Here is a 27,972-nt window from a genome sequence, read left to right on the forward strand (position 1 = left end):
AGAGTGAAAAACTCTTATTTTTACCAACATTTTTTTTCTGTGTGTGGATAGATTCAAACCTTAATAACTAAAATTTGAACAACAAACAATCATTGAAACATTTATTAAAATTAACATTCATTAAAATTTTTAGTGAAAGGTATGATGCATATGTTTTTTCTTCAAATATCGTTTATTGAATTTTTGAATTTAATTATTTTAATGAGTAAATTAAATTAAAAATGTAATTCTTTTGAACCAAGAGAAAATGTTTCTGAAAACATTGTTGGCAACGCTTCTCTTATGCAAAATATCCCACCCTTTTAAGATACCTTGGTGTATAAAGAGAACAACACTATCGGTGCCTCTTGCTTCCTCTCCCACTGGTCAGTACAGTTGCTCGACGGTACCAGATCAGTTCGAAACGTATATAAGGAAAAGTGTCGTGTCGTTAAATTTTGGTTTCGCTTTTTCACTGCGCTGTGGCGAAACCTCTGCCGCACAATATTGCCGCTGGGATCTATTCCTTGCGACCTACGTAGAACTTGCTTGTTCTCGTATGGACAATCTTTGTGGAGCGCTAGAATAGTGAGATTTCGCTTCACGGTGACACGCGTTTCCAATCCAACCTCGGGACAACCTCCGCAGATATCAAATTGTTACGAAGTGAAAAAAGTCATTTTGTGTGATCAAATATTTTCCATTTTTCATCTCCTGCTCTATACGTCTCTTCCTCGTCCCATGTTCGGGAAACCTGCTCCACTCGGATCACGCGCTTCATGAATGATTTGAATCACCGGAATTCAAAATAATTCTTTGGTTGAAATTTAAAGGCGCTGACATATTTAGGGATTCATCTGATTACTACGGTTCAAAGTATCCGAGCTCGTCAGGATCACAAGTGACGAGCCATCATCTTCATAATGGCACTCAGTCAAACATCGGTGGTGAGTTATGTTTGGGGTTACTATTATCTTTAAAGATCCATTCTTGATCAAGTGATTTAGTCTAAGAGTGCTGCCCTTTCATTGCTTGCCGTCTCCTGGGAGGCCAAAACATATGTTTCATTCTAATTAAAGGGATTGGGTAGTGTGGGGCAAACTGTCTGGTTGTACATCTCTTGCGTGCTATTTATGCTGACAAAACGTTTTTCGTTTTTGACAGTGCACTACACCGGTGTAGTCGGTGCTACACTCATTCAAACTTGGGTGTAATCATTCGGTCTCTTTTTTGCACTTTACCGGTGTAGCACCAGGTAAAAACGAAAACGCTATAAATTAGTCAGAAGTACAGACAAAGTGTCTGTAATCAGAAGGTACCAAATGCACGTTATTTTGTTTATATATAGTTTTATTTTCCCAATATTCATCTCAAATCGCTTATAGAAATATTTAAATAAGATGAGCTGGTTTAAAAAATCGACCTACAATCCATAATCCATCCATTTAAATAAAATTTAAATAAAATGAGCTGGTTTAAAAAATCGACCTGCAATCCATAAACATGTGCATGTGCACGTAACTACGCTACAGCGAATACCCGATTTTATCAGCTTCTTATTAAGATTGATGTTGGTAGTTTGATGGACACTAGCAGACGAACCAAGTTGAATTCGAGTAAATCCTTTCTTGAGCATATTTTTCTTATCATACAGGACCGAAATAAGCAAAAATAAAAATTTCAATGTTTTTAATTTTGCGCTGTCAAACCCTCGTAACGGAAATTTAAGCTAAATAATCAGGAATGGGGGGAACTAAAGGAGAATATTTTAAGAGCTTCGGATTCTTAAAAAGGAAGAAAAATATATGTCCCGATTTTGTCAATGTCCCCGTTTTATTGCCTAAAATTCTCCAAGGGGCTGATAAAAACAGGTCTTCGCTGTATTTAGTTTAAACGTGATTAAAATGGTTTTGACTAAAAAAAACTATTCAGAAAAGTTGTAGGGAATATAATAAAAAATAACTTTGTTGAAGAGACTATGTATCTATTGGTTTTAATAGACATTTCGACATAGATTTTTCATTAGGGCTTAAATCTCAAACGTAAACAAACTGCGTTTTCGCTATTATGGCATTATGCGACTAAAATACTACAAGATTCAGTTGAAAACTAGTTAAAATAGTTTATAGATCGATTTATAATTAAAGAAAACAAAATGGCGAAACATTCATTTTCTTCGATATTTAGTCTTAGGCGCTTCTTCTCATATGGAATATAAAGGCTAAACTAACATTTTTTGACAGAACAGGGGCGAATGGTTATTATTCACAAAATTATTCTGTAAACGGCGGTTCTATTATATAAATGATAATTAAGATCTACTGTGATCATGTCTACTCGGTGGTTGTTGCACATAAACATTCGAATATTTCGATATTTTCATGAAAAGAATATATTTTGAAGAAAAGAAGCACGCGCCCCGTCATTTGCATTGGGTTCCTATGCGCCCATTTGCTGAGCCCTATTAAAAAATATCCTGTCAAGCTCGCCTATTTACCCAGCCCTACCCAGCAAGACAGAGTCAGTTTAGCCCAAAGAGAATAGGGAAAGAGACGAATAGTGTGAAGCCAAAAATACCTTATTGAGCAGACCAATCGTGCAATGTAAATAAACATTACTCATGCCTGAGTTAGAGGAGATAAGTATTGTACTTCTATCAAAAAAGAAATTTGAATTTTCGTCAGAATTTAGTTCAATCGTGATTGTAAGGTGCATTCTAGAGTATATGTATGAGTAAAAATATGCTTTAGAATTATTTCATCTCTTTGTTTCGAAATGCACATCGTTTGATAAACAAATCCATCGATCGACATACGGTTTGTTTTCAAAATATAATAGGAGTCATTTAAAGTGTAGAAGCGGTTGCCAAAATTCTAGTGTTGAAATCATCATAAAGGGAGTGTTGCCGTTTTGACTGATTTTCACTCTTCGTCTCTTTCACTATTCTCTTTGGTTTAGCCCATTTACCACGCCCTTCTGAAAATTATATTCACGGTTTAGCCCTTTCGCAAATGGTGGTTGCTGAAGGGCGAAATCACGACTGGAATGCAAATTGGGCGTAAGCATTTTTTTAGTTTCTACCCACTAAAGACACATAGGAATCAAATTCATTGTTATATTATTATAAGGTTTAACCAAAGATGCTTTAGAAAAAAAACATGGTATTAACATAATTTATACCAACAATAAAAATTACATTTAGAAAAGCATCGCCAACATTAGCATAATATGCTAATTATTAATATTACCATCGACAGACAACTGCTTTAAGGGGGGTGTCTAGTGTAGTGGGCAAAAAATCGACATATTTTTTATCCGCTGAATTGTTAGCATTGAACCTGTAGAATAGCCTCCCGCAAGGTTGGTGGTCACACTGAAATTCTTTTGTTTTATATAGCCATGCATTCCCCGCGCATATTTGCTCTAACGCACGTAGATTTCAATCTATCGGTAACAATTTTCGATAAACTATCGGCTAAAAATACACTGTAAACAATACACTCTAAGCTACTTCTACCCAAATTTTTAAGAGAAAATACCCAATGGGTAATTTTCTACAGCCTTTTTTCCGTGATGCATTTTGATGAGTGACACCATTTAATAGCGTTTTTCTCGAAACCGCGTTTTTCAAATTGGCGAACACGATAATTCAAAAACTAATCCACGAATTGAGAATGCACAGTATGTGTAGCCTGTCGATGAACCACACAAAACAGAATAAAAAAAATTATTATTTTGAAGAAAATTGAGCGAATTTTACAAAAAAAACTGTTTTAATCCACCTAGCAGTATAATTGTGCCTTTCCCAATCACGAATACTACGATTTCATCGTTGTTTATATTCATTGTAAATTTTCAAATGTATATATAACATTATACGTAACATGACAACTATATATAAAATTCTCGACAAACATATGATTACGGCCTAAAAGCCAACTGTCAAAATCCACTTTGAATGGAAATTCCGGACAAACCGTTACTAGCCGAACACAGTTCACAACAGTTTATGAAAGAAAAAACTGTTCTCTTTCGGTTACTATAAACATCTGTGATTGTCGCGTAACGGTTTGTCCGGAATTTCCATTCAAAGTAGATTTTGACAGTTGGCTTTTAGGCCGTAATCATATGTTTGTCGAGAAATAGGAATTTCATATGTGGCCGAACGGTTGTCTATATTTCTGGCACCATATAAGTTATAAGCGATACGTACGACATTTTATAGACATCTGGGGGGATAATATAGCTATCATAGTTTGTGAGTTTGTTAATTTTGAAAGATGACCGCTTCCCGGGAACTTCCGGAACCGTCTATGGTGGTTAATGTAGTCAACGAAAGTTCGGTAGGCAGTCAGTGATCTAGAACTGAAAATGTAAGTTGTTTGAGATATATTTTAGCGAAATTTTTATCTTTTTTTGCTTTCATTGGAGTATCGATAATTAAGTGAACGTTTTAGCACATTTAAATTTGCAAATGCGGTCTCAAGCATCAAACTCATGCCTTCAGTTGCGCCAATAGAAAAATAAACTGGACGCCACGTTTTATGGCAACATAACTAGGCAGTATAATGGAATGGGAGAATTCATTCTCCTCTAGCATCTGAACCATACACTAAAAATTAAGTTATGTAGTCAACTGAGTTCACAAAAACCATGCATTTATTAAAAAGAATGCCATCATTACTAGTAACTTTTGGGGAATCTGATCCAAGTTTTTCATATTCTTTTGTCGTGATTATAACTTACTTTAAAAAAAGGCCCCTTTTAAAAAAATCGAAAGAAATAGGAAGGAAAGTTTTTGAATGTCAGTAACTTTCATTTTACTGAACGGAATTACATTATATTTGCAGTGTTCAGTTGGAAAAATAGTTACCAATTCTGCATTAATTTTTTTGACTATAGATAACAAAACCTTTCAAAAATGAAGCGGAAACTCCGAAATTTGAAAGTCTATTTGAGGCATAGCCATCAATAGAGTGCGCCTAATCTAATCTAATATTGCGAAGTTATGTTAGTTTCGCATGCATTTTTGTACTAAGAGCTTAATTCATCGTTCGCCAGTCGAATGAGAAGCATGTGGATGCACGATCAGAAGGCGCAGTCAGAAGAAGGCAATCAGAATTTTCAATAACGACAACATTTTGTCGAAAATATTTTAGGTTATAATTGTTGTTGAAAGCTAGGAGTATTTTAAGGCACAATTTAGTTAACTTATTAATTAAAGATACACATGACATGACATGAGAAATTCCTTAGAATTTTAAAAATGAAAACTTGCAAGTTTTGAAAATGTATAGGCAACATTCATTTGGTATGAGAACCGCGCTGAATCTCGCGCGGATTTGGCGCGTTTTTATTTTGTAGTCTTTCGTAACAACCCTGAAGCATTAATCTACCGCTCACGCGATCATGAATCGATCACGTCCGGAAGGCTCTTCCCTCAGACCTAGCAACCTAGAATCATGCTTTCAGTTGGACCAATTAAAAAATGACTCTCATATTCACTAGACAACACGTTACATGACGACATGACCGGGAACTCTAGTGACATGAGCATCTGTACCAAACACTAAAAATTAAGCGTCAGATTCGCGGCCCGCGCACGATCATTCAGGAATACACGTAAGCGATCATTCAGGAATACACGTAAGCGAAAAACACGTTAACATTCAAACGCTCGAGTACTTCGCGATTATCTACGCACACCTACGCCCACGATCTCGCAAACACGAAAACTAAGTGACTAAGTTAACGGCGTAGCACTTATAAATTTACTAACGCGATCCCAAGAGTGAACCTACAAACGTCCGTGTTCGCGCGATCATGAGTCGGTTGCGTCATAGCAGCGTAGATTTACGCCTTCAATTCGACCAATAAAAAATGGCCTCGCTAGACTCGAACGCTAAAACTCACACCTTCCACGCACACACCACCACAGTAGGACTCACAATTTAACTTATACATACAAAGTCGCACGCAATAATTACAAGTACTCGTCTGGTAACCGGGGAAGTACATCTCAAAAGCAGAACATGTCATTTCAATCTGCGCCAAGCGTCCCATTTACGTGCCTCACGGTGTTAACGGACATTAGGAAGTTACCTATTCATTGAGTACGGAATCCTGCAAAATGGTCATTCGTCAGTTTATTCGCACATCGTGGATCACCGATCAAAATCAGCTCTGACGACGGAACTAATTTCCTGACAGCTGGCGAAGACTTTAGCCAACTAGAATATGAATTGATTCTTTAACCCACAATCCGCTCCCCATTTTCGTGGTTTCGGGGAGTGGCTCAGTGAATTGATCAAGGCGTCTCTAGCATCAATGATCGTCGATCGATACCCGATATCTGCGTTGCCTGTGTTCACGGCACCATCGCTTCATCCGTCAGGTCAAGAATGTATGAAACCCGCCACCACCCTCGGGCCCTAGCTGTCAATAAAGGGATAAAAAACGGAAAAATGAGCTTGAAATATTTGGCAAAAATCATTCTTTTTCCGATGATTATCAATACTCTCACGGTGTTGCCTAATTGCAAAGAATTAGATAAAACAAAACTTTGGTGCCACAGTCCCGTTGTACAATCAAGTGGTATGATCCAACTATTTAGCACTGCAAAAGCAGCTTGGACATTCAACGATTAGCTGATTCAAAACATCTTAGGGCCGTACAATAATTACGTAAGGCTTTTTTTAGAACTTTTCAACGTCCCCCTCCTCCCCAGATAAGAGTTTGTAAGATTTTGGTGAACTCCCCCTCCCCCTACATAAGATCTTATCATGATTGATGTAATTAAAAAATAATATTGTTAATTCATTAAATTGTTCGATAGCGAAAACGATACTTTTAAAACTAAGCCAAGAAAATTCAGGACAAAATTTAACTATACTCATCTGCAGCGATTTTGTTTGCATCGTAATCTCGCCCTATAGAAATTGCAGAATAACTTTTGGGAGATATTCAGAAACTCCGATTTGGTCCACAAAATTTGCTTCGCTATATTCCACATCCTTTGAATCTATTTTCTTGTGATGCAGAACTGAAAATAATATATAACCTCTTCTGGTGTGAATTAATTCTGAGTTCCAATTATAACGCTTATCGTACGCGTAGCTCTCTCATGGCTATCTTCGAATTTTCTTGAAGTAAAATACAGTTTACACTCTGAAACTATTCGGCCAACAAGAAATTTTCAAAAAAATTTGAAGTACACTGCAATTTGAAGTCCACCCTTCCTTGACAATGACGTAAAATATGCGCTCATTACAATAATACAATACAAATGTTTATGGCACAAATAATAAATAGTTTCTTTTCTTATGAAAAGAATATTTTTGTTATTGATTTCATTTTTCATACTTGTTTTATTATATTACGTAAGAAAGCACGAACCCTCCCCCCCCCCTCAGATAAGAATTTGTAAGATACTTTGAAACTCCCCCTCCCCCCATATGCCCTTACATAATTAGTGTATGGCCCCTTAACACGTATTATTTCGATTTGTTTTTTTCCACAGCTAAAACTTTACAACACCGTTATCGATGACGTCATTGCTGGAGTACGCGATGCCTTCCTGGACGAGGGCGTCGACGAACAGGTACTGCAAGAGATGAAACATGTGTGGACTAATAAGCTGATGGCAAGCAAGGCTGTAGAAACGGCACCGGAACCACAGGATCAGCACCAACCGTCAATTTTAGCCAACAGCACGAAGGTAAGCAGCGGCCAGATCCGCTTGAGCAACGGTTCGAGGCTCTATGTTAATTACATTATCATTCGATTGATATACTTTCGCTACCGGTTGTGTCGTATTTACCGCTGGAAGTAAGATTAAGCTAAATCAAACGATTTGTTTCTAATCTTTTCTTGTTTCATGGATGTGCTGCTGCTGCTGCTATCGTGAACCATCTGCAGTCGGTGTCACATTCTAAGGTACATAATATGTTTTGTTAAGTGTCCTTTACTGCATTCTCAAACTACGATATTACTTCCTAGTTCTTTCAAATCGTAATCATTCTTATTCTTAATTGTCGCTTTGTCACAATAGACTACTTAATCAGTGGTGTGGCGCCAAGAATGATTGAGTTTTAGTCATAGTACATGTTCTTAGATGATAAATCCAAGTTTGAGTGTAAAAAATCTGTTCATGGCGTACTACATACACGGAAAAAAAATCCGTTCATAAATTCATGAACAAAAGGTCACGATTTCGTAAACAACTCTACGAAAACCGTGACCAAGTTCCTGAAATTATGAATAATAAACCTCGTATTCATGAAACTTCAAAAAAATAGTTCGTCCCGAATATATACATCGCGTTACATTTGAATGTTTAGTTGGGTTACCGTTGTTGTTCCCTGGACATGTTTGGTTTTTGTTATGATTCTTGTTAATGATTTCAAGAGCTTATTCGCAATTCTTGTGTTTTCTGATCACGTTACCGCGCTATTTTATTCGTAAGTTTGCTATCGGGTTTTTCTGGCAGATTTCTGGATCTTAATCGCAATCTTTGGAATTTCTATTTACGTTATCGTGATATTTTAGTCATGAGTAGAATGACTCATGTTCATGATTTCAGGATCTTAGTTACGATTTTAGATATTTTTGTCACGAGTTGTGTGAAAAAGTGCATGGAACAAAAATTATTTCACGAATAATACTCCAAATTTTGTGAAAGTTCACGTGAAAATTTCATTACCATGTTGCATGAAATTGTAAATGATTAGGGATATCTTCTAAATATCACCAGCGTGCAAAATAGATTGTAAATCATGTACTAGAAATTATGAACCAGTCCACGAATACATGAATAATATTTCGTGATATCGTGAACTATTTCACGAGCACGGATATTGGATCGTGACTAATATATTACGAATCATGAATCAGTTTACGAATACATGAATAATATTTGATGGTTTTGTGAACTATTTCGACTATTTGATCGTGACTAATATAGTAAAGATCATGAATTAGTTTACGAGGATTGAATGGATTTATGAATAAAATTCCGAATTTCGTGAAATAGTTCACGCAAAAATATCCAGAATATTTTGGTTTTGTGAAAGGTTCTTATATTTATAAAAAACGTCATGAGCCAACCTATCTTTTATGAATAATGTTCATAAAGTTGTGAAGTAGTTCGCGTACTGAAAATCAAATTAGAAATGAAATGGCGGAAACCATGAGTGAGGTTCACAAAGCAAAAACAAATATTTCCACTAGTAAAAGCGTTATGCAGACGTTACTGAAGGGAAATTGGACATAATTATAAAACACATGATTTTTGTTTGGGGTCCTGTTTTCATAACGTAAATGCGTGATTGTTTTAGAATTCACGGCACTTTATTCATGATTTTGGGAACAATTTTTCTTCCGTGCAATGTTTAATCTTGGCCTCTTCTGCCCAACTCTGTCGTTTGGTGGGATGGAGGAGAGTCGTTGTAAAATATAGAATACACAAATGTATGTAGTCACCACCACTGAAACCACTTCACAATATTTATGTTTAACATACAAATATAAATCACAACATTAGACGAAAGAAAAAACTTCTCTTTCATTAAATTCATTAAATGTTAGAGAATTTTGCTGTTCGATTTGAAATTTTGCATGTGCACGAACGGTTGTACCGTCCCACAGTGGCACCTGTTCATACAAAGTTGTGACAAAATTATAAAAATTGGTCTATGTGGCTAAAACTTGTAGTTTTAACTAATTTTGGTTCGCTGAATCCATTTCTGCTATCAGTTTTGAGATTCCATATTTCATTTTTTCGACTACTTTTATGTAAACCCATTTGAATGCGTTGGTCGTTAAAGGGTTAATTTGAACATTAATCATAGTAGCCAATCACATCGGATAGCAGAAATGGTTGACAAAACTAGTACGATACGATTTAGGCAACCAATTTGTAAGATTTATGAGCTACAGGGCGTCTCCATATGGGTATGTTTAAAAACATAGATATACCAACTTCGCGCAAAATGAGCCCTATATATCTTGAAACTACACTAAATTTTGAGTCAGATTCATGATAAGTGACCCATGGGAGACCATCTCAAAAATTGGAAGACGTATAAAGATAAATTGCTGATATGATATGAAATTTTTCAATAGGGTTTTTTATGCAGAACAAACGTAAATCAGTTTTGCACAAAAATCTCACATCTATAGTTTAGCATATTCATTCTTCTTTCCAATGAACTTAAAATTGCTCCAATCGACTGTGTAGTTCTTGAGATATCGCCATTTGAAATTCTAAGGTACTAACAATTCTGATGAATTGAATTGAATAAAAATCCTCGACATCACTTGCTTCAACGACGTGTTAAAAATTCATTTTTCGTCCGATTATAGTAAAATTTTGAGATACCTTTTTTCAAACTGAGAGATAAATAAAATAAATATATACAAAAGCATTACAAGACATTGATTTTTGGGGTTTTGCACTCGCGTGCCACTGTGCGTCCGGACGATATAACCATGATGCAGCTTGTTTAATATTCGAGCAACGAATGATTAAAACGAACATGCGGTACCTCTATATGTAAACGTATTTGATTGAGTCACTTATATGCGAGTGTGTTCATATTCCAACGTTTTCGTAAATCCATAGCCTTATTGTACCATCTGGACAATACAGCCTAAATGTTGCTCGTTTGGCAAGTGAGCATAAACTGATACAAAACGAGTATGGGTGACCTGTACTTCCCGCATATAATGAAAGGCTTAGACGTATCTTTTTGACGGCTCTGCCTGAAATAGGCTTGCAAATTGTGCATTTTCCTAGTCGTTTTTGACGGATTTCCTAAACATCTGTTTTTGCTTTATTTATAGTATCGTAAATTTTGCGAACTTTAATATAAATCACGAGCGCATATTTCATATTATATTATTTTGATCAGATTGTACGTCATTTCCCGGAATACCACTTCCCGGAATGTACCATATCCCGGAATGTATAATTTCCCGGAAAATAAAACAAACTCCTACCTCACCGACCAAACTTATTTTTAGAAGACCTGCTATGCAGCTAATTGTGTTGTACGAAATTTTACCTAGAACATGAAAAGTTGCTTGAAAATATTTTTATTTTGAGCGGTTATTGTGGTAAAAAAACAAGATAGCGACAACATTGCAAAACTGTCATTTTAAAGATTTAAGGTTCAAAGAACTTTCGGTGAGCGTCTACACGAATTGAACGCTCGATAGTATGCGTTGGAAAAAATGCATTCAACTTTGTCACCGGTTTATCCATATAAAGCATTTATTGAACTCTAAAAGGAGAAAATCAGTCGATTTATTAGATTACCAGGGTTCAAATAATGCAAAATAGTTGGTGGAAAAACAATTGATCGGGTCGAATGGTGCTTGTGAAAAAGTGGCGGTGTTTTTTCGTCCCACCACCACACTGTCCTGGGGCGCACAACACAACTGCGTAATGAAAAAACTACAGCCACTTTTTCAAAAGCACCATCCCGCCCGGTCAATTGATTTTCCACCAACTATTTTGCATAATTTGCATCCTGATAATCTAATAAATCGACTGATTTTCGTATTTTACAGTTCAATGAATGCTTTATAACGATAAATCGGCGGCAAAGCTGTACACTATTTTTTCTACGCATACTACTAAACGTTCAATTCTTACACATCCTCAAAGAAAGTAACTTGAGCCTTAATCTTTTCGATTCTGCGATGTTAGGAAAATTTATTTAAATTGATCATTAGGGGAGAGTGGATACACTTGATCCCACTTTTGTTTTTTTCACATAATTTTTTATTGAAATGAAAATTTTAATTCCAAATATCGTCATTTTACAGTCAATTTAAATTATAAAGAGCTGTGAATAATATGTAAATCCAAAAACCATGTCCTTTCAGTAATATGTAATAGTTGTTGAAAATCGTGTCAAAATGAAATTTTTGTAAAACGTGTGGTAACTTGATCCCCTGCCTACTATGGCTAAACAAACAGAGCACACTATGACTAATAGAAACGAAAGTTAAGCTAACCACCTAGCCTGACAAAATAACTAATAAGACTACCTTGTTAGATGCACGAGAAGCTTTAACACCAGTATAAAGTGAAGCCAATTATTTGCGGTAAATCAGCGCTGTTTGATTGCCTTTTCCAACTTTCAGTAACTTATATCAAAATTTGTTTGCGAAACAAACATTTAAGTTCAATGTATACTGTCAGATACTTTATGTAAGTTATTTTTTCTATTCCTATATATTTTTGAAGTGTGTGTGAGAGTTAATGATCAAGAGTACTCAGTGTTACAGGGATCAAAGGTACCTGTTGTATGAGGTGAACAAAATTTAGTTTTTTTGTAGAAGTTGTGTAACTATTTATTCGAAAAACGTGTTTTTCTAGACAAAAGCCCTTATAAAGTAATTATAGTTGAAAATATTCATAAATAATTAGTTCGACGAACTCATACAATCATTAAAAAAAATCGTAAAAAGATCTTCATGATGAATTTTAACCCATATTTTCAAAAATATGATATAGCTTTCCCAAAACAAATGCAATGCATTTAATTTGTTTTTCAAACATAATAAACTACTTAATATGTCATTCTCTTTTTATATTGTGATAACTTTTTGTGTTTAGATTATGCGATATGGAAGGGGAATCAAATATCCCCAAGGATCAAGTGTCCTCACTCTCCCCTATATGGTTTTGAACCAAAAAGAAACTTGGGAGGATTTAAAAAATCGAGTGGGGAATAAAAAGCACCCCAATGGATGGGATATCAATAAATTAAATGGGTACCAAAATAGTAACAAATACTTTCCAAATTTTCCCACCGCTGGTAGTGAAGGGGTGAATAAATTCATGACCGTCTAATTCCTGACTAAGAAGCCCTATATTTTGCCTGATATTTGTTAAAAAATTGTCGAATTCATTTTAAAATAATATATTTCCAATTCTTTTACTATTTTGGATCGATTCCGTCACATGGTAATCTTCGGCGAAAAGCATAATACACCACTGTAGAATTTTTAAGATTTGGAAATTTTTGTTAAAATTGAAATAAAATGATATAACAGAAAATGGAAGGTGAACAGAATACCTAATTGTATATATTATCAATTCTGTCCTATCGTTTTTATGTAAACTCCAAGCATACTAAAAACTTCAAACGCTTTTTTGAAGTAGAATACTTCTACTAACGTTTCAATATGGGGTCCGTTTCAAAAATTTCAGCTGAGAAATTTTCCCAGGTTTGAAATGCGAATATCTTCCGTTCTACTGATCGAAATCGCAATATTTTTGCACTATCTGATCGGAAATTCGTGCACGTATTTCGTATTAAATTTCGGAATTAGTGCGACTGCTATAAATAAACCAAAACAAGGATTTTTAGAATATCCTTCGAAAACAGCGAGGAAAATGCGCAATTTGCAAGCATATCTCACGCAGAGCCGTCAAAAAGGAGCATGTAAGCGTTTCATTACATACGGGAATGTTATATATACAAATCACGCGAGCTTGTTTTGAATCAGTGGGTGCTCGCTTACCACACGAGCAACATGCTCGTCCTGACGGTACAATGAGCGGTATCATGTTTGCGTTCCCGTACCAAGCGTCATCGCAAGGTTCTTCGTGATAAAATCCAGGGAATCACCAAATCCGCCATTCTGGCTCGTCGTGGTGGTGTAAAATGCATCTCCGATTTAATCTACGAATGCTGATGGTGCGCAGGAACATGTCATCCGAGATGCCGTGACCTACACTGAACACGCCAACCGCAATGAATGTCGTCTATACTCTGAACCGGCAGGGACGCACTTTGTATGGATTTGGAAGTTGAAAAGGTAGAACTCACTTGTATCATTATAAAAAAGGCCCTTTTCAGGGCCACCAAAATCATTTCAAAGAATAAGTTTGCATTTTCTGTTTCATGGACTGTTTCTCCCTGGAGAGCAATTTGGGTTAAACCCTAAGTTATGATTTATTTCAGTATGCAAATTGCAAATATGGTCAGAAACAAACTGAAGTAAAGTGGAAAACATTTTTACTAGGCGCATTCAAAAAAGGTTTCAATTCTCAAACATTTTACCAAGGTGCCGTATTACATTACTCTCTTTACCCTGAGTGTTCGATAATCTCCGTATTGGAAACACAATTTCAATTTTGTTCTTTAGCAAAAATATGTGGTCGACCAACGAAGGGGTGGAGCTACAAAGAACACATATTGAGGACAACACAAAAAGGACGAGCTTACATTGTGCTGTAGTCAGGTATAAAAACTCAGTATGCTGTTGTTCACGATCAGTTCGTTTGCAGCATCAGCATGCAGCAGCTCGTTTGCAGCATCTCCCGCGAAATTCAAACCGCTGTCCGTTTGCTGCTGTCAGAAGAGTTGGCCAAGCACGCCGTCTCAGATGGCACCAAAACTGTGACCATATACACCAGCTCCAAGTAAATTCCGAACACTGCCTAAACAAAAGGCCCTTTTCAGGGCCATCAATTTATCTACAAAGAATAGAATTGAAATTGTGTTATTACAAGCATCATTTCATCAATGTGACTAGTTGTGTAGAATGTACGATTACTGAAAATTACAGATTTTGTGAAAGCAGTGGTTGGTCCGTACAATTCGATTCCAAGCGAATCAAACTAGTTTTCGTTGGAAGGTCCATCTCTGACAATAGAAATAAACTATTTTTTTTAATTCAACTACAACTTCCTTGAAAACAGCACAGCTAAAAAACTTTTGGGAAAAACGCGCAAACCTAGATTTTCCACTATAATAAAAACTAGTGCCCCCGCCGCACAGCATCATCAAGATTGATAGTAATTAAAGCCGGAAGGAAAGGGGGAAGGAGATTGTAAGGCAATGGAAAATTTCATTTACATCTTACTGGAATATAATTGGCTGGTCCTGAAAAGAACTTGTTGGTTTGTGGTTTATTTTGGATCACTATTTAGTCCCGCTCGATTTCTGATAGCTATGAATTTTTCGCAGGGCGACAGTTTCTGTTCGGTAGCGATGAGGCTTCTTAACGCCAACCGTGACTGGGGCACTTTTACACGGACTTCGTTGCCAACTGCTTGCGGGGAGCCTTTCCTCCGGTGGACTTACGAGCGGTTTGTTTAGTACACAGGCCAGCGAAAAATGCTGATCGGCTACTTCGCTGATGCTGGTAGTAGGACAACAGTCAAACGCTCGTTTTCGTGCCTTCATTCATAAAAGTTCAACAATATTTTCAAAGAATGTTGCAAATTGTCAACTTGATAATTCCAAAAATACTGCAAATAAACTATGAATGTGCAAAAGACGACAAAATCGCATAGAAATTGCTTATTCCAGAGCAGAATTTACCGGTCTAAAGTGTATTCTACTTCACTCCGGTTATGTCTCTGACATTACCACCCATCTTTTTTAATCCCTTTTCAAACCACGAGCTTTGAAATATATTCTAAAAGAATATTCTAAATTATTTTCTTCAGCGACGTACGGAGGATTTTAGTGAATAAATGGTGTCTGTATCAATTTTCTTGACTATTTTCGGTAAATTTAAGATTAAGATAAACGAAAGCAATGAAATTGAAAGACGGGTAGATATTCTATAAATAATGGGGTGTTGATTTTAATGATATTTTCAGCGCTTCGCGTAAAATTAAAATAGCGAAAAAATGCTACGTAAGTAACTTGCTATCGTTCTAAGGAATCAAAAAAAACTTTAGTTTTTGACACTAGGTCAAACATTACAGGAGATAGATTTCGGGCCCGGATTAAAAACACGTACAGGCGGAAAAATGCTGAATTACTTGAAATTAATATTTTTGTGCTGCATAGGTCGTATTATGAATCCCATTTTTGGGATCTTGATTCATCTCCTTATTACACAAAGAAAATATGCTTATACCGTACTCTAGAATGGTGTAAAGTCGTAACGATCAATTTAGAACGCCTTGAAATGCGGCCATCTTTGAAATTGAAAAGGTCGTGTTTTCCACAACGTTGGCAATATTTTTATGATAACCAATCACTAGTACTCTAAAAATGATCTGAATACGTTGATTGATTTTCATGAAGATTAGGTAAAAGGTAACGAAAAAATATAAACATTTCCTAAAATTTAGTTATAAATATTCCTGGAACCATTGAAATTTTATAGATTGTGAATGTAAGTATCTGTCTGAGATACTGCCTTCTTATAAATATGCATTCTTCTTTGGAATTTTTTGTAGAATGTTATTTTAATCTATATGAAGTTTCTCTGAAAATACTCTTGGACTTTTATTGATTTTTATTCTCACCAAAAACGCCTTCAGTTATTTTAAATTTCACTTTGTATTAAAAATTTCTATATGAATTAGCCTTCTTTGCAACAAGAGCAAATCAATGGAAATAATTTTCGAATTTCATTGATTCAAATACAATAAATACAATAAAATGGATTTGCCTTCTTTAAAATTTTCATAGTATATTTTTAAAATGTTATTAATTTTAAATTAAATTACAACCTTCTTTGATATCGCCTTCTTTTTAGAATAAGCTGTTTTCTGTACCTTCAATTGATTGAAAATGATTTCAAATAAAATTACATATGCATGAGAATTAGTTTCTTTAAATTCATTAACATGATCAGTAAAGACAGGGGGCCCTATTTTCACAGTCACGTCACCTAGTGACTATAAGGAAATTCTAGTCTAGGTGACGTGACTGTGAGAATAGGGCCCAAGCTGTGAGAAGGTAACCAAACAATTACTTGAGTAGCAGCATAATTCTAGATGCAAATGTTCTCAAAGTACTTCAAATTTCAATAATATAACAAATTGCCGAAAAAAGTACGTTCCTGGAAATGGTATTCCGGAAAATGGTACATTCCGGGAAATAGTATTCCGGGAAATGGGACATACCGGGAAATGGTTTTCCGGCAAATGACATTCCGGGAAACAATTTTCCGGGAAACGACATACAATCGAGTAAACTACTGCTGATTATAGTAGGAAAGATTAATTTTGGCACTATACAATACGCTTTCCAAAGCAAATGTTTAACAAATTATAATTCGTGTGCAACAAGAAACATATATATGGTGATCATGTTTCACGAACAAAACGGCTTTCATATTTCCAATAGGAAACCCTAATATAACATAATCTAATAATTCACTTCTCGCTAGGCCAACGGTACGAAGAAGTCCAAAGCGGCGGCTGCGGCGGCCGCTGCTGCAGCCAACCAGGAGAATCAGAACGGTGCCACGAAGGCAATATCAAACAGCGCTTCAACAGCTTCGAACGTGCAGCAAATTAAACCAGAACCCGCGAACAGCCATGCCGAAACACAAAACAACCAGCAAATGTTACAGACACAACCACCACCGCTAGCTCAAGCCCAGCATCCAATACAACAGCCCGTCGTACCGCAACAGCCTCCTGCTCAACCGGCAGCTGTCGTAGCGTCACTTGATCCCAACAAGATGGTGGCCATTCAGATCACATTACCCGCACAACCGAATGTACCAAACTCGCAACCCCGAGTGCTCACAATCCAAGTGCCAGCGTCGGCCCTGCAGGAGAATCAATTGCAGCAAGTGCTAACGGGACCGATCATTACCTCAATTATGCCATTACCGCCACAGATTGCCTCGTCCGTTCTACAGCAACATGTCAATTCATATCTCCAGAATAACACAATAAGTGAGTGTGAGGATGTGGTTAAAAGTCAAAATATCAGGGCCTATGACTAAGCGTAAGCTTTTCTTTTCAGATGCAATACAAATCCACAAGCAACTGGATGGTGCCTACGACATGTTGGACGTTGATGTTGATACCAACTGGGAAGATGACAAGGAAGTGCCAACACTTACGTTAACCGATGTATTGGATCAGCAATTTTTGAATACAATGACGCACAGCACAACGTCTGTCTTTCCTTCTGCTTCTTCTAGTAGTACATGTTGTAAGAGAAAATCAAGAAATCGCAAACTTGGTAAGTTGCAAAATATTCAGCTAAAAACAGTATGTCTAACCATCTTCCCGTAGCGTTCATCGAAATCAAATGTCAGTTAGACGGTGCCGTTGATACTTCAGACGAGGAAGCTAGTGATATCAGTGACGATAACATTGGAGACGACGATGACGATGATCTCGACAAGGAAGATGACGAGGATCTGGATGGTGATGGCGGTGCGGAAGAAGAACCACTGAACAGCGAGGACGACGTTACTGATGAAGATGCGTCGGATTTGTTCGACACAGACAACGTAGTTGTCTGTCAGTACGATAAAGTATGCCTTATTCAGTTAGTTAAATAGTTCCATTATATTCAGGCTGTTTCTTATTTCAGATTACCCGATCGAGGAACAAGTGGAAGTTCTATCTCAAAGACGGCATTATGAACATTACCGGTAAGGATTACGTGTTTCAAAAATCTAACGGCGATGCGGAGTGGTAAATTGGGTAGGAAGGAAAGTACAAAAATGTAAGCTCAACACTGGACTAGAGTTTGATTTCCTTGTGTGATTGAACAGTGATATGATCGTCAAAAATGACTTGAGTTGCAAAATGCGTTCTTTCTCCGATTGCCCTATTTTATCATTCGACTATTTTTCTAAGCTGTCTATGAACACAATCAGGATGCTGTGACAGTGTTGTCGTTTGCTACAAACATTATCCACATTCACAAATAAAACAAAATAGCCTTACATCAATACTACCTGAAGATTTCTTTAGCTTCGCAATGATAAAAAACACGTTTAGCTGCTAAGTTTTATTGCCTTGCAAAGTGGCACGAATGATGTAACGATACTTGTAAAATACAAAACCGAGCACATATAAAGTTCGTCCCCTAGCCTCTAAGTTGAACCTACTTCCCTAATGAATTTGTTCTAGGTACATGCAGGCTGTTTGAAAAGCAAAAACACAGGTAATAATAGGGATACCAATTGGAGTTAAGCAAACACAATCAATGTAGGTCGACGGAACCTTAAAATTTCATATTATCACCATGCCAATGTGTACATCTCACTGAGGTCGTTTATTTGATTTTTCAAATTTATTGGCGATAAAATAGTACCCAATTAAGAACTGGATATCAATATTGCTAAACATGAAAAAACCAACTAATCAAACAATTATGTATAAATATAAGCATTTGCAAAAGGAAATTCCGGCGAAAATATGTATCTTCCGAAATATCCATGAGTTGAATTGCGATTCCATGACATTGTTCTGAAGACGATTCCTTATTTACTATGTTGAAAAAATTAAAATTTATTTATTTCTTCGTCTTTGACTCTTTGTGCCATACAGACTGTTTCTTAAACTAGACTAACTCTACTTGATTACAAATAATAATAAAACAAATAAAGAAACAACACTACACAACATTAAGCAATATTTCATAGTAAAATTTATAACAAAATTCAGCGTTGTGGCGGCTCACAAATTCTCGGAAACAAATTCCTTTTGGCCACGTCGATGGAGATAATGCAGCGTGTTTCAATCTCGCGTCGATTCCTACCTTGAATGAAATGTATGGCATCGATGACTGATCCTTCCATTCAGGTACTAGCTTTTTCACGATTGCATTATTTGTCTCAAGCGATTCGGCAACCAAGGTTGAAATATCTCTTTCATTCGCTGTATTTTTGACGCGAGTGAAGAATAACCAGCAAAGATTGCTCGATTCCGAAGCATTAGTCATTTCACGAACAACCCTACACCCATGTTGCAAACGAGTAGACGACATCTGCGGTATTGATTGGGCCAGTGGTGAAATTTCTTCAGCGAATAAAAATCTATCATCGCGCGAACGGGTAATTTCGGCAATCGATTCTTGAATAGCAGTTATTGCATATTTCATATTCGACACAACTTCAATAAAATCAGCACTGGGTTTTTCTGTTTGAGTGTCTACATTAACAGACACAGTAGCAGCACTAGCAGGGGTAAGTGAAGCGGCATCGGCGATCGTTTCACGTTTATCTCGAAAAGTGTGAATCTTGCGAACATCGACCAGGATCGTTGTACAGGGGCTACACATCCACCAGATATTCCTGTGCTTACTGCAGCTTCTTACCTCTGCTATTGTTAGTGTAGCATATTTGGCATGATATTGATCCGAGCAGAATCCATCGCAGGAAATCATCTCGTCACCGGCCGCAATAGGCAGAGCACATTTACAACAAAACATCTTCAGCTAGCACGACTTGTCCAATCCTCGGCGGGCGGCGACTTACGTTCTGTAGCGTCTAATTGTATCACCGTATAGATGTAGTAGTGTCAAATGGCAGCAAATATCGATCGTTCGTTTTACAACGCAGAAAATCTTTATCACCAAATAGGTACTAAAATTTTTATCATCAAATACTACCGATGCAAATATTTGATCCGGAAAGAGTGCACTCGAACTGGAGTCAAGAAAAGATAACACTAAGTACAATGTAGAGAGCGATCACGCAATGATTTTAAACGATAATCGACAGCAGCTCAGATCACAAACAAGCAGGTCAGAGACACAACACAAACACATATTCATTGCATTATGGACCAGGCAAATCCTTAATTTTTCTATTATTATCCTGAGTAGCTATACCAGTGAAGGTATTTTAGGATTTCGCAAAAAGAATCTCTGCCAATAAAAGCGTAAGCAATATTTATCCACATAAAGTTTGCTCGAACCGAATGTCCGCCTGGTTCGACTCGAATAGACCACACCGACCCGAAAGGGTTGCTTATAATTTCTGAGAGCCGGTGTGCTTGGTTGAGTTTAATAATCATAAGAACAAGTCCTGAATAATTAACTGTCTCTTGAGTCGACAACTAGTAGGATCCACATGCCCCCCACCCAAGCGAATTGATCAACTTGCAAGTAGGAGCACATATCTACCAACCAGCCAAGAAGACTTCCGAATCAATGAGAATGGACCATTCCAATCGAAGGCCACAGGCCCAGCGCCATCTCGTACAGTGTCATTGTCATTTCTCAGCCCACCCCGTGGCAGACGTTCAACCGCCCATCTAGACTCTGTCAAGATGAGAACCTACAAAGCCTAACTGTTCGTATGTGCTAGTCCGTATAGATTTTGGTTTGCTGAAACGAAACAAGAAAAGCAAAATAATTGTGATTAGTATCGTAGTTATAATAAATAAGTAAACGATTTCTAATGTGTTGTTTGTTCCCTTGTTCGTAGTCTTCCTTCCTGTTACTGATCTGTTTGGGCCACTGGCTTTCCGTTTCCTGGGCCGTCACGCTCGAGCCGCACATATTGTAGCAAGAGAAACAAATGAAAAGAAAAAAAGAACGGCCCTATTCTGCGCGGCGTGTGACGTGAGAAGACTAATCTCACCTCACTTTACGTAACTTTTCTCACCCTAATCTGAGAGTCGACTCGGGTGATGTGAGATTCCCCATTGCGGTTAAATGGGTGTCTCACGTCACCCGAAGTGACTCTTCAGAATTGGGTGAGAAAAGTCACTTAGAGTGAGGTGAGATTAGTCGTCACACGCCGCGCAGAATAGGGCCGGAAAATAAACGGACGTCTGCTATCTGTGCCTAAATTGATGTTCCTTCTCAGTTTTGCACGACCCAGGGGGAACTTGGCCTTGATCCCAATGCTCTGTCGCTGATGTTACGTGATATTCGTTATGGAATATTCTTTGTTTGGGGGCCATTCATAAACAACGTTGTTCATTTTTATCCCTGATCCGCTGAATCGTCTAAAATTCATTTTTAGTTTTTATCTCGTTACGTGACGCTCTTCCCTATTGTCAGTACTCGATATCATTTATGAATGGTCCCCTGGTGATATATTTAGAGCAGACCATCCAATGAAAAATAGGATTGACAGGATTTTAGTGCGCTCTTGGCGCCTTGTGTCACATCTTCATGTTTGTTGTACATACTAAGAATACCAAAGCATGTGATGTGATGACCGGAAGATTAGAGAAGCCAACTCCTCCCCTTCCCCCCAAATCGGCTCTTATTTTTTAATGCAAAAAGTATTTCGAAGACGAGTAAAACCTTCGTTTAAAGATTTATTTCATTATAAAAAAATAAAAGCATTGTACGCAACGGTGAAACATAAACTAAAACTACTTGAACTCAAACCTCGGCAGCTTCTGGCACAATTTGCAAAATTGTCTTTCTTTTGGCGTCGTACGAGAAACCATTCTTCTTGAATATTTCACTGTCGTAGAACGCTTTCAGATTGTGTATGTCAATAGCCTTTGCACGTTCGGAGAGATCTTTCTCCATAATTTCTACGTGCGTTGCCCGTGCTCCCTCTTTGCATCTTATGTAGGCTAACTGATCCAGGGTCAACTGTCGCAAGATGAAGAACAGTAGCTCGGAATGGTCCTTTTGGAAAGACAGATATTTTTGGAAGGTGGAGCGCATTTTCTGCATGACGCTGAATTTCTGCGCTTCGATAAAACTTTCCAACATCATACGGATTGCCATGTTGACGTCTACATCCTGGACCGTGTCCCGCAGATGCATTCGGGCGTGGGCCTCCGACATTCGGATAACACTTTCGATGTGACGAACAGTGATGGGAAGAGATCCGGTAGAAAGAGATTCCTGGCGAAGTTGAGAGTACATTTTGGCAATTTTGTCCTGGTCCATGTTCTGTGAATGAAATTAGAATCATTACTATAGTTTATTATATTTGTTTGATTAATCAAAACAACACAAACCGTAAGCTTTGGATGAACATTTTCTTTAGAGTAAACGATGTACATTTTCAACAGGTCCTGGGGTATCTGCATGCTATCGGTGGGTTGTGATTCCGGTATAACATCGTCCATTGTTGGATGGTGTTTTATATGTGAACCAACAACGAATCGAGCCAGCTGCTGATCTTGCATTGGGTCAAACTCGTCCTTTACTACGCAAAGAATGTCAAAACGGGATAGGATAGGCTCCGACAGATTAACGTTCTCCGAAAAAGTCATACTCGGATCGTAACGTCCCCCGATTGGATTGGCCGCTGCAATGACCGCACAACGGGCTTGCAGTGAAGTGACAATACCGGCTTTGGAAATTGAAATTGATTGTTGTTCCATTGCTTCGTGAATAGATGTCCGATCCTGGTCATTCATTTTGTCGAATTCATCAATCAAACATATGCCTTGATCCGCTAACACCAGCGCACCTGCTTCCAGTGTCCATTCACGAGTGGTTGGATTCCGACGAACATACGCCGTTAAACCCACAGCGGAAGCACCCTGCCCAGTAGTAAACACAGCACGTGGCGCAATTTTCTCCGTGTACTTCAGAAATTGAGATTTGGCCGTTCCTGGATCACCACATAGCAATATATTGATATCACCACGGAGCTTATGTTTTTCGCCGTGATTTTTAGCTTCTCCTCCAAATAGTGAAAGTGCTAGACTGCGCTTGATGTAATCATGGCCATAGATAGACGGGGCCATACTTTGAATGATGCGTTCGCTGATGCGTGGATCTTTACTCAGCTTCTGAATAGTTGAAATATTCTCATCCGTAAGTGAAGCCACTACCTGCTTGCTATCTTTCACTACCATATGATTAGCTATTAAGACTGTAGCAAACACGGGGAAACCCTGTTCAGTATTAAGCGATCCATCGTAATTGTTAGTGTAGATTCCAGTAACTTCGATTTCATCACCTGGTTTGCACTGGTCACACAAATCTGACAATAGAACACAGTCCTTGCTTCGAGGAATTCGCCCTGCCGGAATACGACCAGGTGATTCCTGAAGTGTTATTTTTTGATAATTACGATACAAAGTTTGTTCCATGTTGATCGAAAATGGACCAGAGCTCTGACACTCGGGACAAGAGCCAGGTTTGACTTCAGTGTTTTGACTCTGCACAAATGGGCCCAATATGTAACCACACTTGACGCAGTCGTATTTAATAACAGACAACTGCGGTAGCACACCTGTCGTAGCGGTTACCACTCCAAGCGTTCGAACAAGCTGATTTAGATGCAACTTTCTAAAGGTACGCAATTCTTCCACCAACGGCAATTCAGAAATGCGAACATGCACTTCGTTGGTAACGCGTTCATAAGTAGGATAAATGCTTAAAACCATTTCCTTGGCAACTTTATCCATTATTTCAAGTATTTGAAATGGGGCTTCTGGCAGAAAATAGGCCAACACATGCTGATTGTTAGCTAAATCAGTATACGATACAACAAAGCTAGACTTATTCTGCTCGCACATCCTCCGAATCCTATCTCGATACACGTAGTGACCCTTGCTGTCGACAAAGGTTCGCAAGAAACTGTTGAATCGATTAGCGATTTCAGTACGTGGTCCCAACATAGAAACCCATTCCTTTATACTGTGTCCCTTTGTATCTTCCAAATTTTCAATGGACTCGATCATCTCGGTATCTTCTACCTCACCTTCAGCAGCCTTTTCTGCTGCACGCCGTTTGGCTCTTGGGATATCATCTTCGTCATCACTCTTCTCATAAAAAAGCTCACGATCATCTCGGTGGATACCAGCAGCGCGATCGCGACGTCGCATCTCCGCTTCAGCTGCCGCACGATCGGTTTGCGAGATATCGCTATAATTTTCCTGGTCAAGATTATCAATATCGTACCGGTCAAGATGTGGTACTGGGCGGTAATCACTGTTACGAAAAGCAAACAAAATGATAAGTTAGATCTATTGCTATAATTAAAACAAACTTACTTTTCCATGTTGTCCCCAAACAAATCCTCACCATCTTCGTCTTCATCGTAATTATCCTCCCTAATTGTCATATCGCCAAGAATTTCTTCCTCGTTTTCGAAAGGTTCAAAATCCCCGACCGGCGAGGTCATTCCGGAACGGAAATTCCGGCGATCAATGTCACTCGGGGTGTTTGGAGGCGGGGAGCTAGGATTGTCCTGCAAAACAGGTGAAACGTGTTTAGATTGGAAACAAAATTAAATCAAATTTCCAATGCATAGTACTTACCGACATGATGCAGTTTAAAATATAAGAAAGCAAGCCACTACGAGAAATATATTACCGATACCGTTTGAATACAGGTCGATAGAAATTATGTACAAAGTACGTTCATTCACCACCGAGAGAAGCAACAAACATCGCTTTTACGCGCGCAAATTGGAATAAATTTGACAATTGAGTACAAGGGGTGCACAAAATTATCATGTGAAGTAAAGAGAGGGGAATGACACTATAAATAATTACTATAAACGGTTAACATAAAATACCCAATAATGAGTATTGAAAGTACCCAGTTTTATGTTATTCTAGCTTTCTCAAATTGGGTGCTTTTATGAATTAATAACTGAGTAAATTATTATGGTTGCAGTTGAAAACTGGAAAATACAACCAGCGAAAATCGCATTTTCGCTGGTTCAGTATAAGAAGGGCACGAATCCTAATTTATTAGTCATGGGTGCGTTTCTTCTCATCGGAAACCGATAACAAATTTTTGTCGTAATAGATTAGCGCCGGCTTGACGCTAAATCCCTAAAACTAAAACACACTTTGTGTTTCAATTGAACGACTAATCAAACGTAATGTCCCGTCTGAGCAGAAGTTCTGTTTATGTCGATAAGACACAGTGAAGCCGAAACTTATTTTGGCCTAGCAGGCCTATGCGAAAGCATTATTATATTAACAACTGAGCGAAAGCTCTGTCGGCGTATATGTTTTTAGTTATAAGAATTAGAATGAGAGAAGGAAAATCCTTCGATTTTGTGAGCAAGTGTGAGTGTATTGAATGCGACAATAAAGTAGACACGCGATTGTTAGTATAGTTTTTCGAGAACAGTTGGCGGATAAAGACGCAGTGGAAGCAGGAAAATGTTTCGCAAGGAATACGACAGAAACTGCAGCTGCTCTATGATTGTTCGGTTACTGGTTCTCACAAATCACCAAACAAAAGAAATGCAAATTCTTGTGCCACGTTAGTTTCATCATTGAATACGTTTCGGGCCATCATCTATAGCTGTGAAGCTGAATTCGAAAGAAGATGTAAACCATGCAAATCCGCAGTAGTTATGGTGACTCGACAGCATGCTCAGGGTTTAAAAAGGTTTTTGCGTGATGAAGGATTTAACTTTTTCTCGTTGGAAAGTATTTTCTCTCAACTCAGTTGGCTAATTCGGCCAAATGCACTGCAGATTAAGAACAACCTTAAGTTACTCACGGTTTCACAATATCTTAACGATATTGCTGAAACTTCTTACGACTGCAACGAAAGCAATTGGTTGCGCACAGAAGAAAAAAATACGCGTGATGTCTTCATTAAATCTATATATTATATCTATATTTGCGAACATGAAGTGCTATTTGATGACGAGAAAATGATCGAGGAATGTAGTGAATTTTGTAGTAGATCAACAGAACGTTATATATTATCTTTTATTTTATTTTGAAGTTTTGACTTTTCAATTTTGTAGACCGAAAGAAAAATCTCTCGCGGCCTTGAAACTTCATTGATGACATTGATGTTGAATGGGTCCTGCTTAAGTAAAGTTGTGGCAAATTTGGTTATAATCAGAAAACTCATATTTTTTATAATCATTGTCACGTTGGCTATGTTTAGACCAGAGGGATTTATTTTATTTTCTAATTTGTAAAAATTATGTAACGATTTGTGAAAATTTCCAACATTTGCGTCATTTTTTGACCTACTAGGGGCCATAAAAATAGAACAAATTGACATTTTGCAAATCCCTCTCGACCAAACATAGCGGTATGTTTTCTGAACAATTGGAGAAAAAATTATTGAAATCGGACCAGTACTTCTATGAAAAGTCTTACTTGACCGCTTATAAATACTACTTTCGGGAAAACGCGTTTAAAGATAAAGCACGGTGTATAACTCGATAGTAGTAACTACAGACACTATATACACAGACTAGCGAAGTGTCAAAAATTGCAGCCAAACGGACTGTCAAAAAGTGCAGCCAAACGAGCATGAGGGTTTTGAGAGGGGAAGCACAAGAGGAAGCCCACGCAAAGGTTATGGGAGCTTCCGTGATGCCAGTTTACATTCATGGTAGCTAATTTTACTGTTTTTCTCTCCGCTAGTCTGTTATATAAAGTATCTGTAGTAGTAACTTACTAGATAATATACTATGCCGTGTCCGCAGAGCTCATCTTCCTCATCATGAAAATGTTCTTGGATTTGCAAATTTTTTTCTTTGGTTGATTCGGGCCTGTTTTACCGCGACAACTAGAGGCAGATCACTTTAGAAAAGTATAACAAATTTGCATCAAATTAGAAAAAATGCATTTAATTTGCATTTTTGCATCAACTTTGCACTCCCTCGCAGAAAATTTTGTTTAACAAATGAGGGTCAATTTTTTGTAAGGTTTTGACGTCTTACACGCAACGCAAAATACATTGCACGCGACGCAAAATACATTACGAATTTCTATTTTGATGGAAAGAAATGCATTTATTGCACAGTTCCCACCAAACTGAACTGCACAGTATGAAAGTGTAATGAACAAAAAGTGTGATCAAAAGTGCAACTCCTTCGACCTGACAAATTATTGACATAGAAAAGTGTAAAAAACAAACTTCTTCTTACTTTTAGTAGCTGGAAGGTTAGCGTGGCTGCCAGTATCCCGGTATTTACAATAAATTTGATGGAAAAAGTTAATTTTTTGTCGATTTCATATCATTTCATTTGGCAACCGTGAAAAAAGCGTGATAGCGAAGTGCATCAAAAATCCAACTTTCAAAGCAATAAGCAATAATTTAGCTGATTTTTAAAAATGCATCACAAGTGATCTGCCCCTAGCGCGACACCCACTTTGCGTTCAGAACGAATTATCCGTTTACTGTCGAATCGAGTAGCACATCTTTCAGCTTCAGTCCCCAAGATAGTTCCCATCACCTCCATAGCTTGCAAGATCGATGAAAATCCTTGGTTGAAGATACTGACTGCCAAATAAGGCACAACATTGACCACCTGCCTACCAGAATTTGTGCAAGTGTTTTGGCGTAAAAAAACAGATTCCACTATTCAGAGATTCATTGATGTTTTGTGTGT

At 37.6% G+C, this 27,972-nt stretch overlaps 2 protein-coding genes across 3 annotated transcripts; one reads left to right on the forward strand and one right to left on the reverse strand.

The window, feature by feature from the left end:
- The first annotated feature begins 380 nt into the window (after positions 1–380).
- LOC131683657 (transcription initiation factor IIA subunit 1) lies at positions 381–18,663 on the forward strand. Of its 2 annotated transcripts, XM_058965823.1 has the most exons (7): positions 381–926; positions 7,499–7,696; positions 7,897–7,914; positions 17,134–17,650; positions 17,721–17,942; positions 17,996–18,240; positions 18,300–18,663. In XM_058965823.1, the coding sequence occupies exons 1-7, from the start codon at positions 903–905 to the stop codon at positions 18,405–18,407; spliced, it is 1,332 nt and encodes a 443-aa protein (XP_058821806.1). In that variant the 5' UTR covers positions 381–902; the 3' UTR covers positions 18,408–18,663. The 2 variants fall into 2 exon arrangements, with proteins under 2 accessions (XP_058821806.1, XP_058821807.1); XM_058965824.1 differs by lacking the exon at positions 7,897–7,914.
- A 3,324-nt stretch (positions 18,664–21,987) lies between these two features.
- On the reverse strand, positions 21,988–25,065 carry LOC131683658 (DNA replication licensing factor Mcm2). The gene is made up of 4 exons (XM_058965825.1): positions 24,911–25,065; positions 24,644–24,840; positions 22,652–24,581; positions 21,988–22,583 (listed from the first exon to the last, which is right to left on the reverse strand). The coding sequence occupies exons 1-4, from the start codon at positions 24,914–24,916 to the stop codon at positions 22,059–22,061; spliced, it is 2,658 nt and encodes an 885-aa protein (XP_058821808.1). The 5' UTR covers positions 24,917–25,065; the 3' UTR covers positions 21,988–22,058.
- Positions 25,066–27,972: the final 2,907 nt, after the last annotated feature.

Source organism: Topomyia yanbarensis, chromosome 2 (assembly GCF_030247195.1).
Source record: "Topomyia yanbarensis strain Yona2022 chromosome 2, ASM3024719v1, whole genome shotgun sequence".
NCBI lineage: Eukaryota > Metazoa > Arthropoda > Insecta > Diptera > Culicidae > Topomyia > Topomyia yanbarensis.

Excerpts from the sequence above, each read along its gene's own strand:
- LOC131683657 (XM_058965823.1), top strand. The coding sequence starts at position 903 with ATGGCACTCAGTCAAACATCGGTG. Across the intron at positions 927-7,498 it reads CACTCAGTCAAACATCGGTG|CTAAAACTTTACAACACCGT; the intron begins GTGAGTTATGTT and ends TTTTTTCCACAG. Across the intron at positions 17,651-17,720 it reads TCTCCAGAATAACACAATAA|ATGCAATACAAATCCACAAG; the intron begins GTGAGTGTGAGG and ends TTTTCTTTTCAG.
- LOC131683658 (XM_058965825.1), bottom strand. Across the intron at positions 24,582-24,643 it reads TTTGGGGACAACATGGAAAA|TGATTACCGCCCAGTACCAC; the intron begins GTAAGTTTGTTT and ends TTTTCGTAACAG. Across the intron at positions 22,584-22,651 it reads ATGTTCATCCAAAGCTTACG|AACATGGACCAGGACAAAAT; the intron begins GTTTGTGTTGTT and ends TTTCATTCACAG.